The sequence below is a fragment of the Palaemon carinicauda genome, chromosome 8 (genome assembly GCF_036898095.1).
Source record: "Palaemon carinicauda isolate YSFRI2023 chromosome 8, ASM3689809v2, whole genome shotgun sequence".
Classification (NCBI taxonomy): Eukaryota; Metazoa; Arthropoda; class Malacostraca; order Decapoda; family Palaemonidae; genus Palaemon; species Palaemon carinicauda.
In genome coordinates this window covers 2645399-2662136 of record NC_090732.1, presented here as the reverse complement: position 1 = coordinate 2662136, position 16738 = coordinate 2645399, and the positions used below count along the sequence as shown (strand labels likewise).

The 16738-nt window shown below is 45.8% G+C and overlaps 1 protein-coding gene across 1 annotated transcript in view; it reads left to right on the top strand.

Annotated features, from left to right (window-relative positions):
- Positions 1–16738, top strand: part of LOC137645602 (uncharacterized) — a 52055-nt gene that overhangs the window by 25645 nt on the left and 9672 nt on the right. The window contains exons 5-6 of the mRNA XM_068378399.1: positions 29–148; positions 9724–9838. Of these exons, the coding sequence (XP_068234500.1) occupies positions 29–148; positions 9724–9838 (235 nt within the window). The remainder of the gene's footprint in view (positions 1–28; positions 149–9723; positions 9839–16738) is intronic.

Below are 16738 nucleotides of genomic sequence, written 5' to 3'. Positions count from 1 at the left end.
CGCCGTTTTTTTTTGTGCTTAATTTTAGATTTGGTTATGTTCCAATGGAAAGACCAGTCGCAGCCACATCAGGTATCAGTCCAACTTTGTCTGGTCAGGAGACGACTACAAAGGAGCACGTACCTTGCAAAAAAGACATAGATTCACAGTAAGACATTTTGCTCTCTTCATTTATTTCTTAGCCTGGGATCCTTGATATTAACCTCTCGTGATATTACATTAAGACCAGCTTAGGTACAGTACTTTTGTATTTTGGTTATTATTTTTAAGTGCTGCTTTTATGTTATGGCTTTCTGGTTTATTCTACATTATTATTATTATTAGCTAAGCTACAACCTTAGCTGGAAAAGCAAGATGCTGTAAACCCGAGGGATCCAACTGGGAAAAATAACCCAGTGAGGAAAGGAAATAAGGAACTTAATAAACGATATGAGAAATAATTAACAATTAATTGAATATTTTAAAAATGGTAACAACATCAAAACATATTTCATTTATAAACTATAAGAAGACTTGTGACAGCCTGTTCAACATGAAAACATTTGCTGCAAGTTTGAACTTTTGAAGTTCTATCTATGAATATGATAAATGAATAAGTGAATTTCGTTGTTCAAACCAATTTATAAAAGCTTGGTTAATGGAGTTTTATCTTAATCTTGATGAGTTGAATATTATTGTTTAGAAAAAATAGGTAAGCAAAATTATTCCTATTATATTTATTTTTTAAATATTTAACTTAGCCGGTGAATATATAATAGCTGCTGCTCCAGCGGCTCGACAGAAAAACACACAAAAACTCGCGAGCGATCGCTATGAAGGTTGCGGGTGTGCCCACCAGCGCCAACTATCGGCCAGATACCGCATATGCATGTAAACAAGCCTCAATTCTTCTCTGTCGGTCTGAACGACAAGACGTACCATTACTCGCTGTATAACCTGGAGTTTTTCAACAGACTTGGTGAAGTACTTCATTTTGGTTTGAGCTTTCGCAGTGCAGGTGTTTTATCCTCAACTTAAACTCTTGAACTCTTTTTTTGGACAGATTTAATTGTTGATGACTTTGGATTGTTTTTTGGACTTTCTTTGACTTTTTCAAAATGGCTGACCCTTCTCAAATTCCTAGATTTCGTAAGTGTAATGCTAGGGATTGCAATAGGCGTCTTCCAAAGGCCTCTCTCGACCCACATACTGTGTGTTCTAATTGTCGGGGTAAAACCTGTCAATTAGGAGATCGGTGTGAGGAGTGCGTGGGCCTTTCGGAATTCGATTGGCTTGAATATGACAAGTATTCTCGTAAGCTATAGAGAGATAGGGTGAGGAGAAGTTCCTCTAGATCGGTAGATTTTTCCTCTACCCATGCCCCTGAACCTAATCCTTCCCCTGTAGTAGTTGTGCCTGAACCCTCTACTAGCACTCAGGAACCATCAATGCGGGATATGTTACGTGCCATTCATGCTTTGGGCGAAAGAGTTGAGTCGTTAGCTACAGATCGTAATCAACTCATGGCTGACGTTAAAGAGCTAAAGTGTCAGAGTGCCACAGCGGAAAATCGTGGGAAAGTGATTAGTGCGCAAAGTGTTTTCAGTGTTGCGACCGAGGGTTCGTCTGTTCGTGCCTGTCGTTCGCCTAGTCCGGGACCTCTTGCAAGCTACCAAGCCCAGGGGAGAAGTAATGTCGTACGACTTATGGGTTCGAGAGGCCTTGATCAGCGAACAGACGTTCCCTCTATGGTAACAGGCGTGTCTCATCAAGACCGCCCCTACCATAAGACGAGAGAAACCATTTTCTCCTCGTCATCCGAAGGCTTTTCGCATAAGAAACCGTGGAGCAAGGTTTCAAGGCCCTTAAAGCGAAAGTCGGTCCCTTCAAGACAGGTCCAGCGTCCTGGTTGTAGCCATTGGGACAGCTCTGACCCTTTGCAATCATCGGAAGACTGCTCGCCGCCTAAGCAGAAACGTTACACAGGCTCCGAGAGTCTTGGTATAGGCAAGGTTTTGCAGTCTCAGACGTTACCCTCGTCTTTTACCGCACCCATTCCCGTTGATCCTAAATGGGTTGTACTGCAAGACATGCAGATCAAGCTCGCCTCCCGTATGGAAGACTATTCTGCTGAAAAGGTTCACGATGTTCCTCGCCGCTTAGCTAATCGAGATCCTGGCCTTCAGCCGCCAAAACGAGCCTTTGCTCGTCCTGTTGACGTTGGCGTTACTAAGTCACGTCAGTCACGCTTTGTAGAGCCTCACTCGATGCAGTCCCGTGTTGACTTTCAGCCGCATATGGACGTTCAGCCGCTTCCTAATGCTCTTGTTGACGTTCAGGACGTTCGCCAACCAGCGGAGTTGACTTGTTTTGACGCTGAGCGTCAAACACCGCAGTCAAGAGTTGTTTTGACTGCTCAGTCTAGGCAGTCAAGGCAGTCTCGAGTTGACGTCGAGCGTCCTCCCGCTCCTGTTGTTGTTGACAGTTAGGCTGTTAAGCAGTTACATGACGTAGCATCCTGGACTGCTACTGATGCACCAGTGCGTGTGGACTCTGCGTGTCAAGCATTGCCAACCCCTTTGCTTGTTACTCAGCAGTTGTCGGACGAAGATCCTTCAGATGAGGACGTTGCTGATCCTCATCATGATGATCATCCTTCAGATGTAGACGAACCTAAGACGGTTCCTCCTTCGATGGACTTTAAGAAAGTCATGTTGATTTTCAAGGATCTTTTTCCCGATCACTTTGTTACCGTTGCGCCTCGTTCGCCACCGTCTGAGTTTGCTCTAGACTTACCTGCTAACATGGCAGCCTTTACTAAGCTAGTGCTTTCTCGCTCTTCCAAGAGGGCTTTACGACTTTTAGGCGACTGGTTGGATACCAGGAGGAGTTTGGGGAAGACGGCCTTTGCCTTCCCTCCTTCAAAGCTCTCGTCTAGATCGAGCGTCTGGTATGCCACGGGAGAAGTTCTCGGCTTGGGAGTCCCTGCCTCTGCCCAGGGTGACTTCTCAAGCCTCGTAGACTCTCCCCGCCGCCTAGCCATGAGACGCTCGAAGATTAGTTGGTCCTTCTCGGACCTTGACCATCTGCATAAAGGCGTATACAGGGCCTTTGAAGTATTCAACTTGCTTGACTGGTCATTAGGAGCTTTAAGTAGGAAAATCTCGTCTGCTGACAGAGATGTTTCCTTACTTATCATGTCATGTATGGATAAAGCCATCCGCGATGGTTCCAATGAGCTCGCCTCCACTTTTACGTCGGGAGTCTTAAAGAAGCGAGATTCCCTTTGCTCTTTTCTTTCGCCAGGAGTTACTCCCTGTCAGAGATCAGAACTGCTCTTTGCTCCCTTATCAGCGTCCTTGTTTCCGCAACAACTGGTTAAGGATATAGCTTCTTCGCTTGTGCAGAAGGACACCCATGACTTGATGGCGTCCTCTGCTCGCAAAGGGACTCCTTCTACATCCTTTGCTGTAAGACCCAGGATCGAGACTCCGGCATCCAGATTTATCCCGCCCTTTCGTGGCAGAGCTCCCAGCAGGGGAAGCGCTCGTGCCAAGGGAAAGAGAGGTAAGAAGAGAGGAGCCAAGTCCTCACGTGGTAGAGTCTGACTGCCCACAGCCTCAGACAGCGGTAGGAGCCAGATTGAAGAGCTTCTGGCAGGCCTGGGAGAAGAGGGGCGCAGACCAAGAGTCTGTTCGGTTGCTCAGAGAGGGATACAAAATTCCGTTTGTACGCAAACCTCCTCTAGTGACAACTCCCATAGACCTCTCTCCCAGGTACCGAGAGGAGTCAAAGAGACAAGCCCTAAACCAAGAAGTGTCTCTGTTGCTAGAGAAGGGAGCGGTGGTGAAAGTCTCGGACCTTCAATCACCGGGGTTTTACAACCGTCTCTTCCTAGTCCCAAAGAAGACAGGAGGTTGGAGACCGGTGCTAGACGTCAGTGCGCTCAACGTTTTTGTTACGAAAACAAAGTTCACTATGGAGACCACGAAGTCCGTCTTAGCAGCGGTCAGAAAGGGAGACTGGATGGTCTCTCTCGACCTACGAGATGCGTACTTCCACATTCCTATACACCCAGATTCCCAACCGTTTCTGAGGTTTGTTTTCAGGAATTTGGTATACCAGTTTCGGGCCCTGTGCTTTGGCCTCAATCCTGCTCCTCTCGTGTTTACGAGGCTCATGAGGAATGTGGCAAAATTCCTCCATTTATCGGGAATCCGAGCCTCCCTGTACTTGGACAACTGGCTTCTCAGGGCATCGTCCAGCCATCGCTGTCTGCAGGATCTTCATTGGACGTTGGATCTGACCAAGGAATTGGGACTTTTGGTCAACCTAGAAAAGTCCCAGCTGATCCCATCCCAAACTATTCTATATTTAGGGATGGAGATTCGCAGTCCAGTTTTTCGGGCTTTTCCGTCTGCCACCCGAATAGATCAAGCCCTGCTCAAAGTCCAACTAATGCTGAAGAGAGAACGGTGCTCAGTCAGGAATTGGATGAGTCTCGTAGGAACTCTATCATCCCTGGAGCAGTTTGTCTCGCTAGGAAGACTACACCTTCGGCCTCTCCAGTTCCATCTAGCCTTTCACTGGAACAAGGACAAGACGTTAGAGACGGTGTCAATCCCGGTCTCCGAACCAGTAAAGGCATGCCTGAAATGGTGGAACAGCAATATCAGTATGAGAGAGGGACTATCCCTAGCAGTTCGGAACCCAAACCACGTGTTGTTCTCAGACGCGTCGGATTTGGGTTGGGGTGCGACCCTGGACGGTCGGGAATGCTCAGGTCTGTGGACCTCAAGTCAGAGGAGCATGCACATCAACGGCAAGGAGCTATTGGCAGTCCACTTGGCCTTGATGAAATTCGAAAGTCTCCTTCGAAACAAAGTGGTAGAGGTCAACTCCGACAATACCACAGCTTTGGCGTACATCTCCAATCAAGGAGGCACACACTCCCTCACGCTGTACGAGATCGCAAGGGACCTGCTCATTTGGTCAAGAAATCGAGGCATCTCCCTGTTAACGAGATTTATCCAGGGCGACTTGAACGTCTTGGCAGACTGTCTCAGTCGGAGGGGTCAGGTGATTCCCACGGAATGGACCCTCCACAAGGACGTGTGCAAGAGTCTTTGGGCGACTTGGGGTCAACCCACCATAGACCTCTTTGCCACCTCGATGACCAAGAGGCTTCCAATCTATTGCTCTCCAGTCCCAGATCCAGAAGCAATACACATAGATGCATTTCTACTAGATTGGTCTCATCTGGACTTATATGCATTCCCACCATTCAAGATTGTCAACAAGGTACTGCAGAACTTCGCCTCTCACGAAGGGACAAGGTTGACGTTGGTTGCTCCCCTCTGGCCCGCGAGAGAGTGGTTCACCGAGGTACTTCGATGGCTGGTAGACTTTCCAAGAAGTCTTCCTCTAAGGGTAGATCTATTACGTCAGCCCCACGTAAAGAATGTTCATCAAAGCCTCCCCGCTCTTCGTCTGACTGCCTTCAGACTATCGAGAGACTCTCAAGAGCTCGAGGCTTTTCGAAGGAGGCAGCCAGTGCGATTGCAAGAGCGAGGAGAGCTTCTACCATTAGAGTATACCAGTCGAAGTGGGAAGTCTTTCGAGACTGGTGCAAGTCAGCATCTGTGTCCTCGTCCAGTACCTCTGTAGCCCAAATCGCAGATTTTCTTTTACATCTGAGAAATGTTCGCTCCCTCTCAGCTCCCACGATTAAGGGCTACAGGAGCATGTTGGCTTCAGTCTTTCGTCATAGAGGCTTAGATCTTTCCAACAATAAAGATCTCCAAGATCTCCTTAAGTCTTTCGAGACCTCTAAGGAACGTCGTTTGGCAACTCCTGGATGGAACTTAGACGTGGTCCTAAGGTTCCTCATGTCAGACAGGTTTGAGCCATTACATTCAGCCTCCCTGAAGGATCTCACCCTCAAGACACTTTTCCTAGTGTGCTTGGCTTCGGCTTAAAGGGTCAGTGAACTTCATGCCTTCAGTAAGAACATCGGCTTTTCTACAGAAAAAGCCACTTGTTCACTTCAACTTGGTTTCCTGGCCAAAAATGAACTGCCGTCTCGTCCTTGGCCTAAATCTTTTGATATTCCTTGCTTATCAGAGATCGTAGGCAACGAACTGGAAAGAGTGCTATGTCCTGTTAGAGCTCTTAAGTTCTACCTAGCCCGTACTAAGTCCTTACGAGGTAGATCTGAGGCATTATGGTGCTCAGTTAAGAAACCATCATTGCCTATGTCAAAGAATGCTTTGTCATATTTTATCAGATTTTTAATACGAGAGGCTCATTCTCACTTGAATGAGAAAGACCGATGTTTGCTTAAGGTTAAGACGCACGAAGTAAGAGCTATAGCAACCTCCGTGTCCTTCAAGAAAAATAGATCTCTGCAAAGTATTATGGACGCGACCTTTTGGAGAAGCAAGTCGGTATTCGCGTCATTTTACTTAAAAGATGTCCAGACTCTTTACGAGGACTGCTACACACTGGGTCCATTCGTTGCAGCGAGTGCAGTAATGGGTGAGGGTTCTACCACTACATTACCCTAATTCCAATATCCTTTTTAATCTGTCTCTTGAAATGTTTTTAATCTTGTTTTTGGGTTGTACGGAAGGCTAAGAAGCCTTTCGCATCCTGGTTGATTTGGCTGGTGGTCAAAGTCATTTCTTGAGAGCGCCCAGATTAGGGGTTTGATGAGATCCTGTTGTATGGGTTGCAGCCCTTGATACTTCAGCTCCTGGGAGTCTTTCAGCATCCTAAGAGGATTGCTGGGCTTCGTGAGGAAGACAGACTAACAAGGCAGAGTAATCGTCTAAGTCAACTTCCTTACCAGGTACCTATATATTTGGGTTTTGTTATGTTATAACTGTCAAAAACTCTAAGCATATACGCTGTAAACTTAATTAACTCTGGTCTCTACCCACCACCATGGGTGTGAATCAGCTATTATATATTCACCGGCTAAGTTAAATATTTAAAAATGATATTTTAATTATAAAATAAATTTTTGAATATACTTACCCGGTGAATATATAAATTAAACGGCCCTCCCTTCCTCCCCATTAGAGACGCAGCGGGACGAGAAGAATTGAGGCTTGTTTACATGCATATGCGGTATCTGGCCGATAGTTGGCGCTGGTGGGCACACCCGCAACCTTCATAGCGATCGCTCGCGAGTTTTTGTGTGTTTTTCTGTCGAGCCGCTGGAGCAGCAGCTATTATATATTCACCGGGTAAGTATATTAAAAAATTTATTTTATAATTAAAATATCATATTAATAATTCTTTGAGCTTTTGTTAAACCATAATGTTTATTGCCAAGATGAGCAACTTGTCTATTCTTTGAGCTATAGTTGAAGCACTCCATTTGTAAGATGAGTAACTTCTCAAGATGTGCAAACAAATTTAATTTTTTTTATAAGAAAAATCATTATCGCATTGGAACTAATAATTAAAGTTTATTCCTTGAAGTCTAAACCTGTAATACAAGATAACGAGTCAAGTTATCTTGACTTGTTGCAACAGCCTAAGTTTTCAAAAGTAACTTGGACATACTGTACTGTACTTACGGTAGACTAATGCAAGACTAGAGAGGTACCAAGCAAAAGGTTGTTCTCTCTAAACTGCCTTGCTTGAGAATTACAAAACCTATGACTTACCCTAAAAAATTGGAAATACTTCAGATCATTAATGTCTAAATCAAAATTCCAAAACAGAAAGGGGTAGTCAAATTCATCAAAATAATAATTTGAAATCACTAACATCGTCTAATCAATGGTACCCTTGATGATTCTAGCTTTAATTCTCAAGAATAAGAGAGAAAGGTAAAGCACACGAGATGAGAGTATCCAATATGTTGGTATAACAGACAAGTTAACAGTATAGTGAACTGTGTAAATACTAGTTATAGTAAACTGTTATGATCTGCACATTGAAGAGATAAGATACAGAAAGATGCCAACAGAAGAGAAGTTTATTTCCTCCATAATGACCCAGAAGAGAGTGCTATTGTAGATGTAAGTCTAAAACTATAGGGGCTCAATTGACTAAGTACTGCCTGGCTTGAGAAAATATGGGGAAAAAACCAAGTTTTCTTGCAGTTTTTGCTCTAAGTCTAAGATAGAATCCCTACCATCAATACAGAGCCATGTTTCTTTACAGTTTCTGCTCTGGGGTAAAGTTAGTATGTCATTAACAGGTTGTTGGAGAGTATCTGTTCATCTCTGATACAACTTACTGTAGTTAAGCATATCTTGGAGAAGCTAGTAATGTGTGTCTTATCTATTGAAGCACTATTCTAGTTGTATGTCATGCTAGAGAGTTAAGCATGTATCAGAAACGACATGCTAAAGGGCATTAGAAAGGGGCTCTCTAAGCTCAAGGAGTCTATGCAGAATATATAATTACTGACCTATTATCCTAACCAAGCAAATAAGTAGTTTAGATGAAACTTTGCACTTTCTGAGACTAGGCTCTTTACTAGTAAATTGAGCGCTCGATGTACAGTAGTTACGCTGAAATCACAAAGATCGTTGTCTAAGGTGTCCCGACTCAAGTGCAGAGTAGTAGTGCAAATAAGTGGAGATAGGAAGATGACTGACTGTGATATCACTTGAAATTATTTTCCGGTGATGAAAAGAATGCTCATTGAGGCGTCACCAATTCAAGCTATGAGAACCCATTCCTATCAAAGGCCCCTTTCTTATATTTGGCATTGGAGAGTTTTGTTTCCAGTGTGGGCATTTGAGAGGTGTCATTTCTGTCCAAGACTGTACTAGAAAGTGGGACTAGCTAGTCTTGCTTACTAAAATATACCAGAGAAAGTAAATAAAAGAGGGAAGGTGTTCAGCCTTTACCGCACAGTACTAGAATACCTTTAGGTAAAGGGGAACAATTACATGTCAAAAATTATAGTTGATGTTATTCAACTGTAGGTAGTAGGTTGGCCAAGACACCAGCCACGTGTTGAGATACTACCTCTCAAGAGTTACCGAGTCCTTTGACTGGCCAGACGGTACTACTGTGCATTGGACCCCTCTCTCTGGTTACTGCTCATTTTTCCTTTGCCTGTCCATACACTGAATAGTCTGGCCTATTCTTTCCACTTTCCCCTCTGTCCTCATACACCTGACAGCACTGAGATTACCAAACAATTCTCCTAAGCTCAAGGGGTTAACTACTGCACTGTAATTGTTCAGTAACTACTTTGCTCTTGGCAAGGGTAACTGAGACACTCTAGCTATGGTAAACAGCTAGGAGAAGGATACTCCGAAAACAAACCATTGTTCTCTAGTCTTGGGTAGTGCCATAGCCTCTGTACCATGGTCTTCTACTGTCTTGGGTTAGAGTCTTCTTGCTTGATGGTACACTTGGGAACACTATTCTATCTTTTATTTCTTTTCCGCTTGTTTTTTAAGGCTTTATAGTTTATATATGATAGATACAGATACAAGCTATGCTCCTTGCATTAATGTAAGCCGATGGTTGAATATATAAGTGTGTTTTATTATCTTTCATTTTACCTTAGTATTTACTTCATTGTTTTAACTTATTGACTTTTTTAATACTGTATGTTTGTAAGTTGAAGACTGTGTGATTATATACAAAAGGTGTAAATGTGAATATATTTTCTGCTGATTTGTAGATGAACATTATAGAACCATTTTTAATGCAATGTATATGTAAAGTATTATCATCTTATCTCTGACTGAACTTTTAATGTTTCAGAAATGTGAAATTTGAAGCCAAGTCCCAATCTGCAGCCACCTCATCGTTGGGTATCAGAGATCATCAGGGACCTGGGGAGAAAAGTGAAGCTTCAGCAGATGACAGATCAAAAAAGGTTGTTTAGAATTTAAGGATTCAGTAATTCTGGTTGGAAAGTTGGTAGTTAGTGGCAAGAAAATCCACTAGAATTAACTACAATAATTTTTTGTTAGCATAATCCAAATCAAAGTAAGATTCTAGTCTGTGCAATGACGTCATGTACAATCAAGTACCCATCAGGATAGAGGAGGAGGATAATATCCAAAAGTATTGATAGGAGTATATAAAAGCATAGTAGAAGTATTGTCTATAGAAAATATAATAGAGATAATGATGTACATATATGAAATGAAATGTGAGAGAGAGTAGATATTCTGGAAAATATGGTTGTTCTGGCACCAAATGCAAACCTTTCAGCTCGTTACTATGGAGATATATTTCGGCGACAGCTGAAACTAGCCGTAAAACCTTTAGCGAGGTGTAACTACCCACCGCTAATTAGCGGGGTTTAGGACCAACCACCCTGCTCACAAACGCAGTAGCGAAAACAAGCCACTTTTTACTTCGGCTAGGAAGAAAGTAGACGTTGTCTTTTGCCTTCGCTTTACTCATTTTCGTCGTCGGCGCCCACTCGTGTCCGAATATTGGGTTCTGTCGTTAGCCATCAGCCTCCTATCTATGGGGTGGGTGCTTATTAGAAACGACAGAATGCCAGAAGCTGGGTATATTGTTTTGGGTGGTCGTGGCTTTGCAACGGCCACGCACACACACTTGGCCCACACCGTTTTCACCACGGCTCAAGACATATGAGACAGGCGGCTTCTCCGATGTTGGTTGCATCGGGCTGCCGGGTTCTTGTTATGTCAAGGCCCGCCTTGTTGCCTGCCCGATAGGCATTGCCCTCTTCCGCCGGCGCTGGGAAGCTCTGCCGTTGGGGTCTTGTTTGGTTTGATTTTGGAGTTTTCCTTCTCCTAGCCTTTGCCTATCTTAAATAAAGGAGAAGGCCTATAGGGGTCCAGTCTTGGTCTGGTCTCTCAGAACTGGCCTTAGCGGTATGGTTGAGCCTGCCAGGGTGGATAAACTACCCCACCGCCATTGCCCAGCCCATCATTGAGACACTCAAGCCCCTCTACTGCAGCAAAGTGCTGGACCATCATTTTAAAGACCTGTGAAAACCAACTTGCCTTAAAATTAAAAGAATTTGAGAAGCATGAACAAAGTACACGGGTGACAAACCTGACAAAAATGTAGAATCATACAGCATCCAGGATTTGTACAATTCTTGAGAAAGGGGAAGATATCAAATCAATTGATATTGCAAAAGGAATGCTAATGTTCTTGAAAATGTTGCTGTTTATCTGTATCACTGAAAAGCAGTTAGCCTGGAGGTATGATTACCATAAACATAATTTGTGAAAAGAAAGGGTATTGTATACGAACCTTGTGAAGAAGGAGCCAGGTACATCATCAGAAAAAGAAAAGGAAACATTCAAGACAAGCCAGGGTTGGTTTGAGAATTTCAAGAGAGCTGTCATCTGTAGTTAAAAGACATGGTGGGGCTGTTAGCAGTGATGTCAAGGCAGTGGAAGCTTGTGTTGTAGAATTTAAAAGGCTTGTGGAATCAAATTTTTACATGCCACAGCAAGAGTTCATTTGGGATGAGACCAGCCCTTTGTAGAAGAAAATGCCCGGGAGGACCTTTATTATAACAGTAACAGACAATTCCTGGTCACAAGCCCATGACAGACCACCTAACCCTTATGTTCTATGCTAATGGCAGCGGGGATTGGAAAAATCAGACGTTTCCTGGTAAATCACTCAGAGAATCCATGAATCTCTAAGAAATGCAAGGTGCAGAAGCAACTGAATATTATGTGGAAGTCAAACAATGATTGGGTGACTGGCATTTTTTTGTGGAATGGGTCAATGCTGTTTTTGGTCCCAAGGTCATAAGGTATCTTATTTGGAAAAACCTCCCACTCCAAGCCTTGGTACATTGGGCAATGCTCCTGTTCATCCAGCTATTGAAGTCAATGTAGTGGAGGAGTTCTAGTTCATTAGGATCAAGTTCATGTCTCCCGACACCTCTCCAATACTCCAATCCATTGATCATGAGGTGATCTCTAATTTCAAGAAGCTGTGCACAAAAGTAATGTTCCAAGGAACCAAGCTTACCCTTTTAGAGTTTTAAAAAGAACATTTCCACATTGTCAGCTGCCTCAAAAGGATTGACAAAGCCTGGGATAGGGGTCACCAACAGAACCCTTAAATAAAACTCATAAACCATTGTACAGTACTGTACCACTTTACATGCTTAGAGGGTATCCAGAAATATCTCAGAAGTTTTTAATGAAAACTGCTATTGTCATCAGCAACCCTTGACACCAGTTTCCTCATCTTAAAGATAGCATATTAATTTAGTTTGGTCTCTGCTAAATGTGAGAGTTGGTTACATGCCTTCTGAAGCCAGGCTTTTCACACAGAGCACTGGTAAAGCATCAGCATGTTGTATTCTCCTCCCAGCTTCTTCCATCTCTGTCATCTGTCATTTATTCATTGCAGTTCCAATATAGAATGAGTAAGATCTGTTATTTTGCTCTTTTCTACCATGACGGGAGACTTGCTATTCTGCCCTCTGATAACATGATTATTTATTTGTTCCGTAACCGAAATACAAACCATGCTATTTACATAGGGTATTACTTTTGGCGTGGCTGAAATGGCGAGCCATTAAATTTTTAACGAGTGTTAACTTCCCCCTCACACACCGGTGAACTGATTCACTTCACTTTTGGCTCGGGTGATGGGCAGACATGTCTGCTCCCACCCTCGCTTGGCAGCCATTAATGTTTTGTCTTTACTTACTTTTTCTTATACTTAATATATATATAAACATTCTTTATGTTTATGTATATATTTGTGTGTAGAAATATAGTAAGTTTTCTTTTCAGTGTTTGTGCTGTGTGTGTAGTGTACGACAACGTCACCGCGTAGTACCAGGCCACAGCGGTTTCACTTCATGGGGCGCGGCCTCTCCCTTGGTCCTTCGGTCGTTCCTTCGGCTTCCGATAATTTGGCCGCTGTGGGGAATCCTCATCGTTGGACTTTCTTCATTCATCTGTTTTCTCCGCTGTTCCTCCTTCCCTACGGGGAACTTGGATTCTCAGCGAAGGGAACGTGGGAGTTTAGATTGACTACGGTCTCTCTCTCTACTCGAGGTCGTTCACCCTTTTACTACTACTACGTACTATTACGGAAGCTTTTTCCTGTGCGGGTTGCTATTCCACTTATTTGTCTCAATTATTTTTAATGAAATCTAATTGTATTTGTTAACTTTTCAGCATTATGTGGAAAACACTTCCCTTTGAGGTTCAGTGGTTCTTACTATTTGGGAACATTCTTAGATGAGTTACATAATTATAATTCTGTTTTGTTACAGTTCTCCGCCCTCCCCCTTCTCCCGTGAATGTCAGTGGGGGAGGAGGGCGCATACTTAATTTGTAATTCTTATGTTTTCTATTCCCTCGGGGTTTCTCTTCGGAGTTCCTCCCGGGGGAATTTTTGTTAACTAATTATTTATTTTATTTTCCCAGTTAACGATCCAGTTTTTTTCTTCATTTGCCTAGATGTGCCAACGAAGCAGAGCTGCCCTGTTTGTGCCTGGGGAGTCTGCTGTTGCTGCCGTCTCTCTAGGACATCGTCATGGGCGTGTTCCCTTCTCTTAGAAGTTCTCCCTTGACAACTGTCAGCTCTTTAGTTCATCTTAGAACGCTAAGGAGGTTCGCCTCCAGTGGTAGGTAACTTCCCTTCCCAAGTATGAGTTTTTTCCCCTGCAGAGGGGGAACTTCTCATACCTTAATAATTCCTGGATGGGTTTTCCTGATCCTCAGGCGGTTATGCTCTTGGTGCTGAGCGACCGCTCTTGTAACCATGCTTAAGGGGCTGAGCGGTTGCAAGACCGGACCATGGAACTTCATGCAACTATGCTCTTGGGGCTGAGCGGTTGCACCTGCAGCTATGCTCAAGGGGCTGAGCAGCTGCAGGATCAATCTTGTGACCTCTCTTGTTCGCGACGGAGGCCACTCATAAGGACTCCTCATCGGAGGATTGCTCCTTATAGGTCAGCTTGCTGATCCAGCGGCCCTAATGGGCGCCATCATCAGTGTCTTCTAGTCTTTTCTACAAAGTGTTCACCTCTCGTTCGCGAGAGAGGCCACTCATAGAGACTCCTCTTCGGAGGATTGCTCCTGTTTAGACACGCTTGCTGTTCAGGACCTCTCCGCAGTTCGCCATCTCCTAGACCTGCTGACCTGCCGTCTCCGTTCCTGGCTGCTGACGTTGTGGGCGCCCACGCACCCCGTTATCCAACGGGCACCGGTCCCTTCGGGGCAAAAGGGGCTTTCTCACACTGTGAGTAAGTCCCTTAAGCGCCAGGTATCCCCTGCGCGCCAACGTTTTCCTGCGCGCAATTGCACGCAAGCGCTCGCCTACTGTTCCTGCTGTTCCTGAGACTTCCATCCAGAGGAATCCTGTTCCAGTCCTGAGTTAGCGCACAGGCGCTCACCATAACTTCCAGTGTTGATCGTCCCAGTTCCTGATCGTCCTGTCAGCTGTCCCTTCATCCTAGCGCGCGCGCTTGTGCTCGCCGACGATCTTCTTACGCCAACAATCTTTGTACGCGCGCAAGCGCCGACGATCTTCTTTTGCACGCTAGTGCTGACGATCTTCTTATGCGCCCAAGCGCCGACGATCTTCTTACGCGCGCAAGCGCCGACGATCTTCTTTCGTGAGCGAGCGCTGACGATCCGGCGATCTTCTTTGGCTCGCTAGCGCTGACAATCTTCCTACGCACGTAAGCTCCGACGATCGTCTGCACGCAGGCTCCGATGGTTCCCCGCGCCAATGATCTTACGCGCGCGAGCGCCGACGGTCTTCTTACGCGCGCAAACGCCGACGATCTTCTTGCGTGCACAAGCGCCGACGATCTTTAAGCGCCGTCGATCTTTAAGCGCTGTCGATCTTCTTTCACGCACAAGCGCCAACAACCTCGTACGCGCGCGCTGACAACCGCGCGTGCGCGCCGACATTTTCATGGGCTATTCATTCTGTTCCTGCACGTCAATCTTATTCCTGCTCACCCTATGAAGTCTCGCTCGCGCGCCCGCGTGTGTGAGAGTGTTTTCAACGGTCTCTCGCGCCCGACCCCTGGGTTTTTCCCATCGCGCAAGCGCCAGCGTCTCTCGCGCCCGACCCCTTGGTTTTTCCCATCGCGCGAGCGCCAGGGCGTCTCTCTGCCAAGGTGAGACCTTCTCCCACCGCACCAATGGGAGAAACCCCACCTCGAGCAGGAGAATCGTCCCGTGTTAGGGAGAGAAGAGCCCTCAGACTTCTTTGTTGGAGTTCTGTATCTCTCCTAGGAGGGAACCGAAGGACTCTAAGAGTTCCCCCAAGTAGAGCCTTTGGGGAAGGGAGACTTTGCTGCCAGCTCTCTAGGGGGAGAGCAACAGAGTCAGAGCATGCCTTCTGGCAAGTCTGGACTCTGATGAGGCATCTCAACGGGTTCAAGGACCCTGAGGTTCCTCCTCGTGAGGGCAAGGTCACGGTCCTGGACCGAATCTTTGGCACTCAGAAACCCACTAAGGCCAGTACGGTTTTGCCCTGGTCCCAAGGGGCGAAGAGTGCCTAGGGGTAAGGTTGAGGGCCAGCTCTCCGAGCATGCCTCCTCCAGCCGTTCCACTACTGGCAACAAGCTCCTCCCACCTCCACCAGAGGAGGTATTTTGAGATCATGGAGGAGTCAGGCTTAGCTCTTCCGTTGCACTCTGCGGAAGAGCTTACCAAGGGAGTCCCTCTCGAGAGACTCTCTAGCCGGCAAGTGACTTCCTCGGCGACAGAGATCCTAAGCCAGGAGAAGGTCGCGAAGTGCGCCATGCAGGCTACTTCGTGGCTGGACGTCAGGTTAGGGTCTCTTGGCATCCTGTTGCCATCCGAGGATTGGTCCAAAGAAAGCACCAGGAAGGCACTGGAGACCTTCCTCCTTTCAGGCACCCGCACCATTGAGTTCTGGCCCACCAAACCTCGAACTTGTGGGCCAATTCGATCTTGAAAAGACGTGATGCGGTGGCAGAAAGGTTCCTTTCGAAGGTCCCGGCCTTCTAAGTCGGCAAGCTCAGACACTCCCTTATGGGAAAGAGTCTGTTTGAGCCCAAAGATGTGGAACAGGCAGCTGGGAGGTAGAGGAAATCCAATCAGGATTCTCTCCTCCAAAGGGCTCTCACAACGAAGCCCTACAGACCTCCAGCACCTCAATAACCTCACCCGTCCAAGACGACGAAATTGGCAGTGGCAGCAAAGACGACGGTGTCCAAACAGCAGCCCTTTCCTGTCAAAGACAAGAAGGGCAGAAAGCCAGGGGTGCCAAGAATCCTAGAGGCAGTGGCCGAGGCCGCAAACGCTAGGATTGGCAATCCCCCTGCATGTCCACCAGTGGGGCGATGCCTACAAAGTTGCACATTCAGGTGGCAGCAACTCGGGGCTGATTCCTGGACGATTTCCATAATCAGTCAGGGATCTCGCATCCCGTTCACAACATCTCTACCTCCCCTGACAGCGAATCCAGTGTCGTTGAGCTCCTATGCCATGGGACCGGCAAAGGGGCTAGCCCTACGGGCAGAAGTTGAGACCATGCTAAAGAAGGATGCTCGCCAAGAGATCGTCGACGGTTCCCCAGGCTTCTTTAGTCGACTCTTTCTTGTAAAGAAGGTGTCTGGGGGCGGGAGACCAGTCATCGACCTCTCAGCTCTGAACAGGTTTGTCAAACAAACTCCGTTCAGCATGGAGACAGCAGACACGGTCAGACTTGCAGTGAGACCACAAGACTTCATGTGTACACTGGATCGGAAGGACACGTACTTCCAGATCCCAATCCATCCGTCTTCAAGGAAGTACTTAAGATTCAGCCTAGACAACAAGATCTA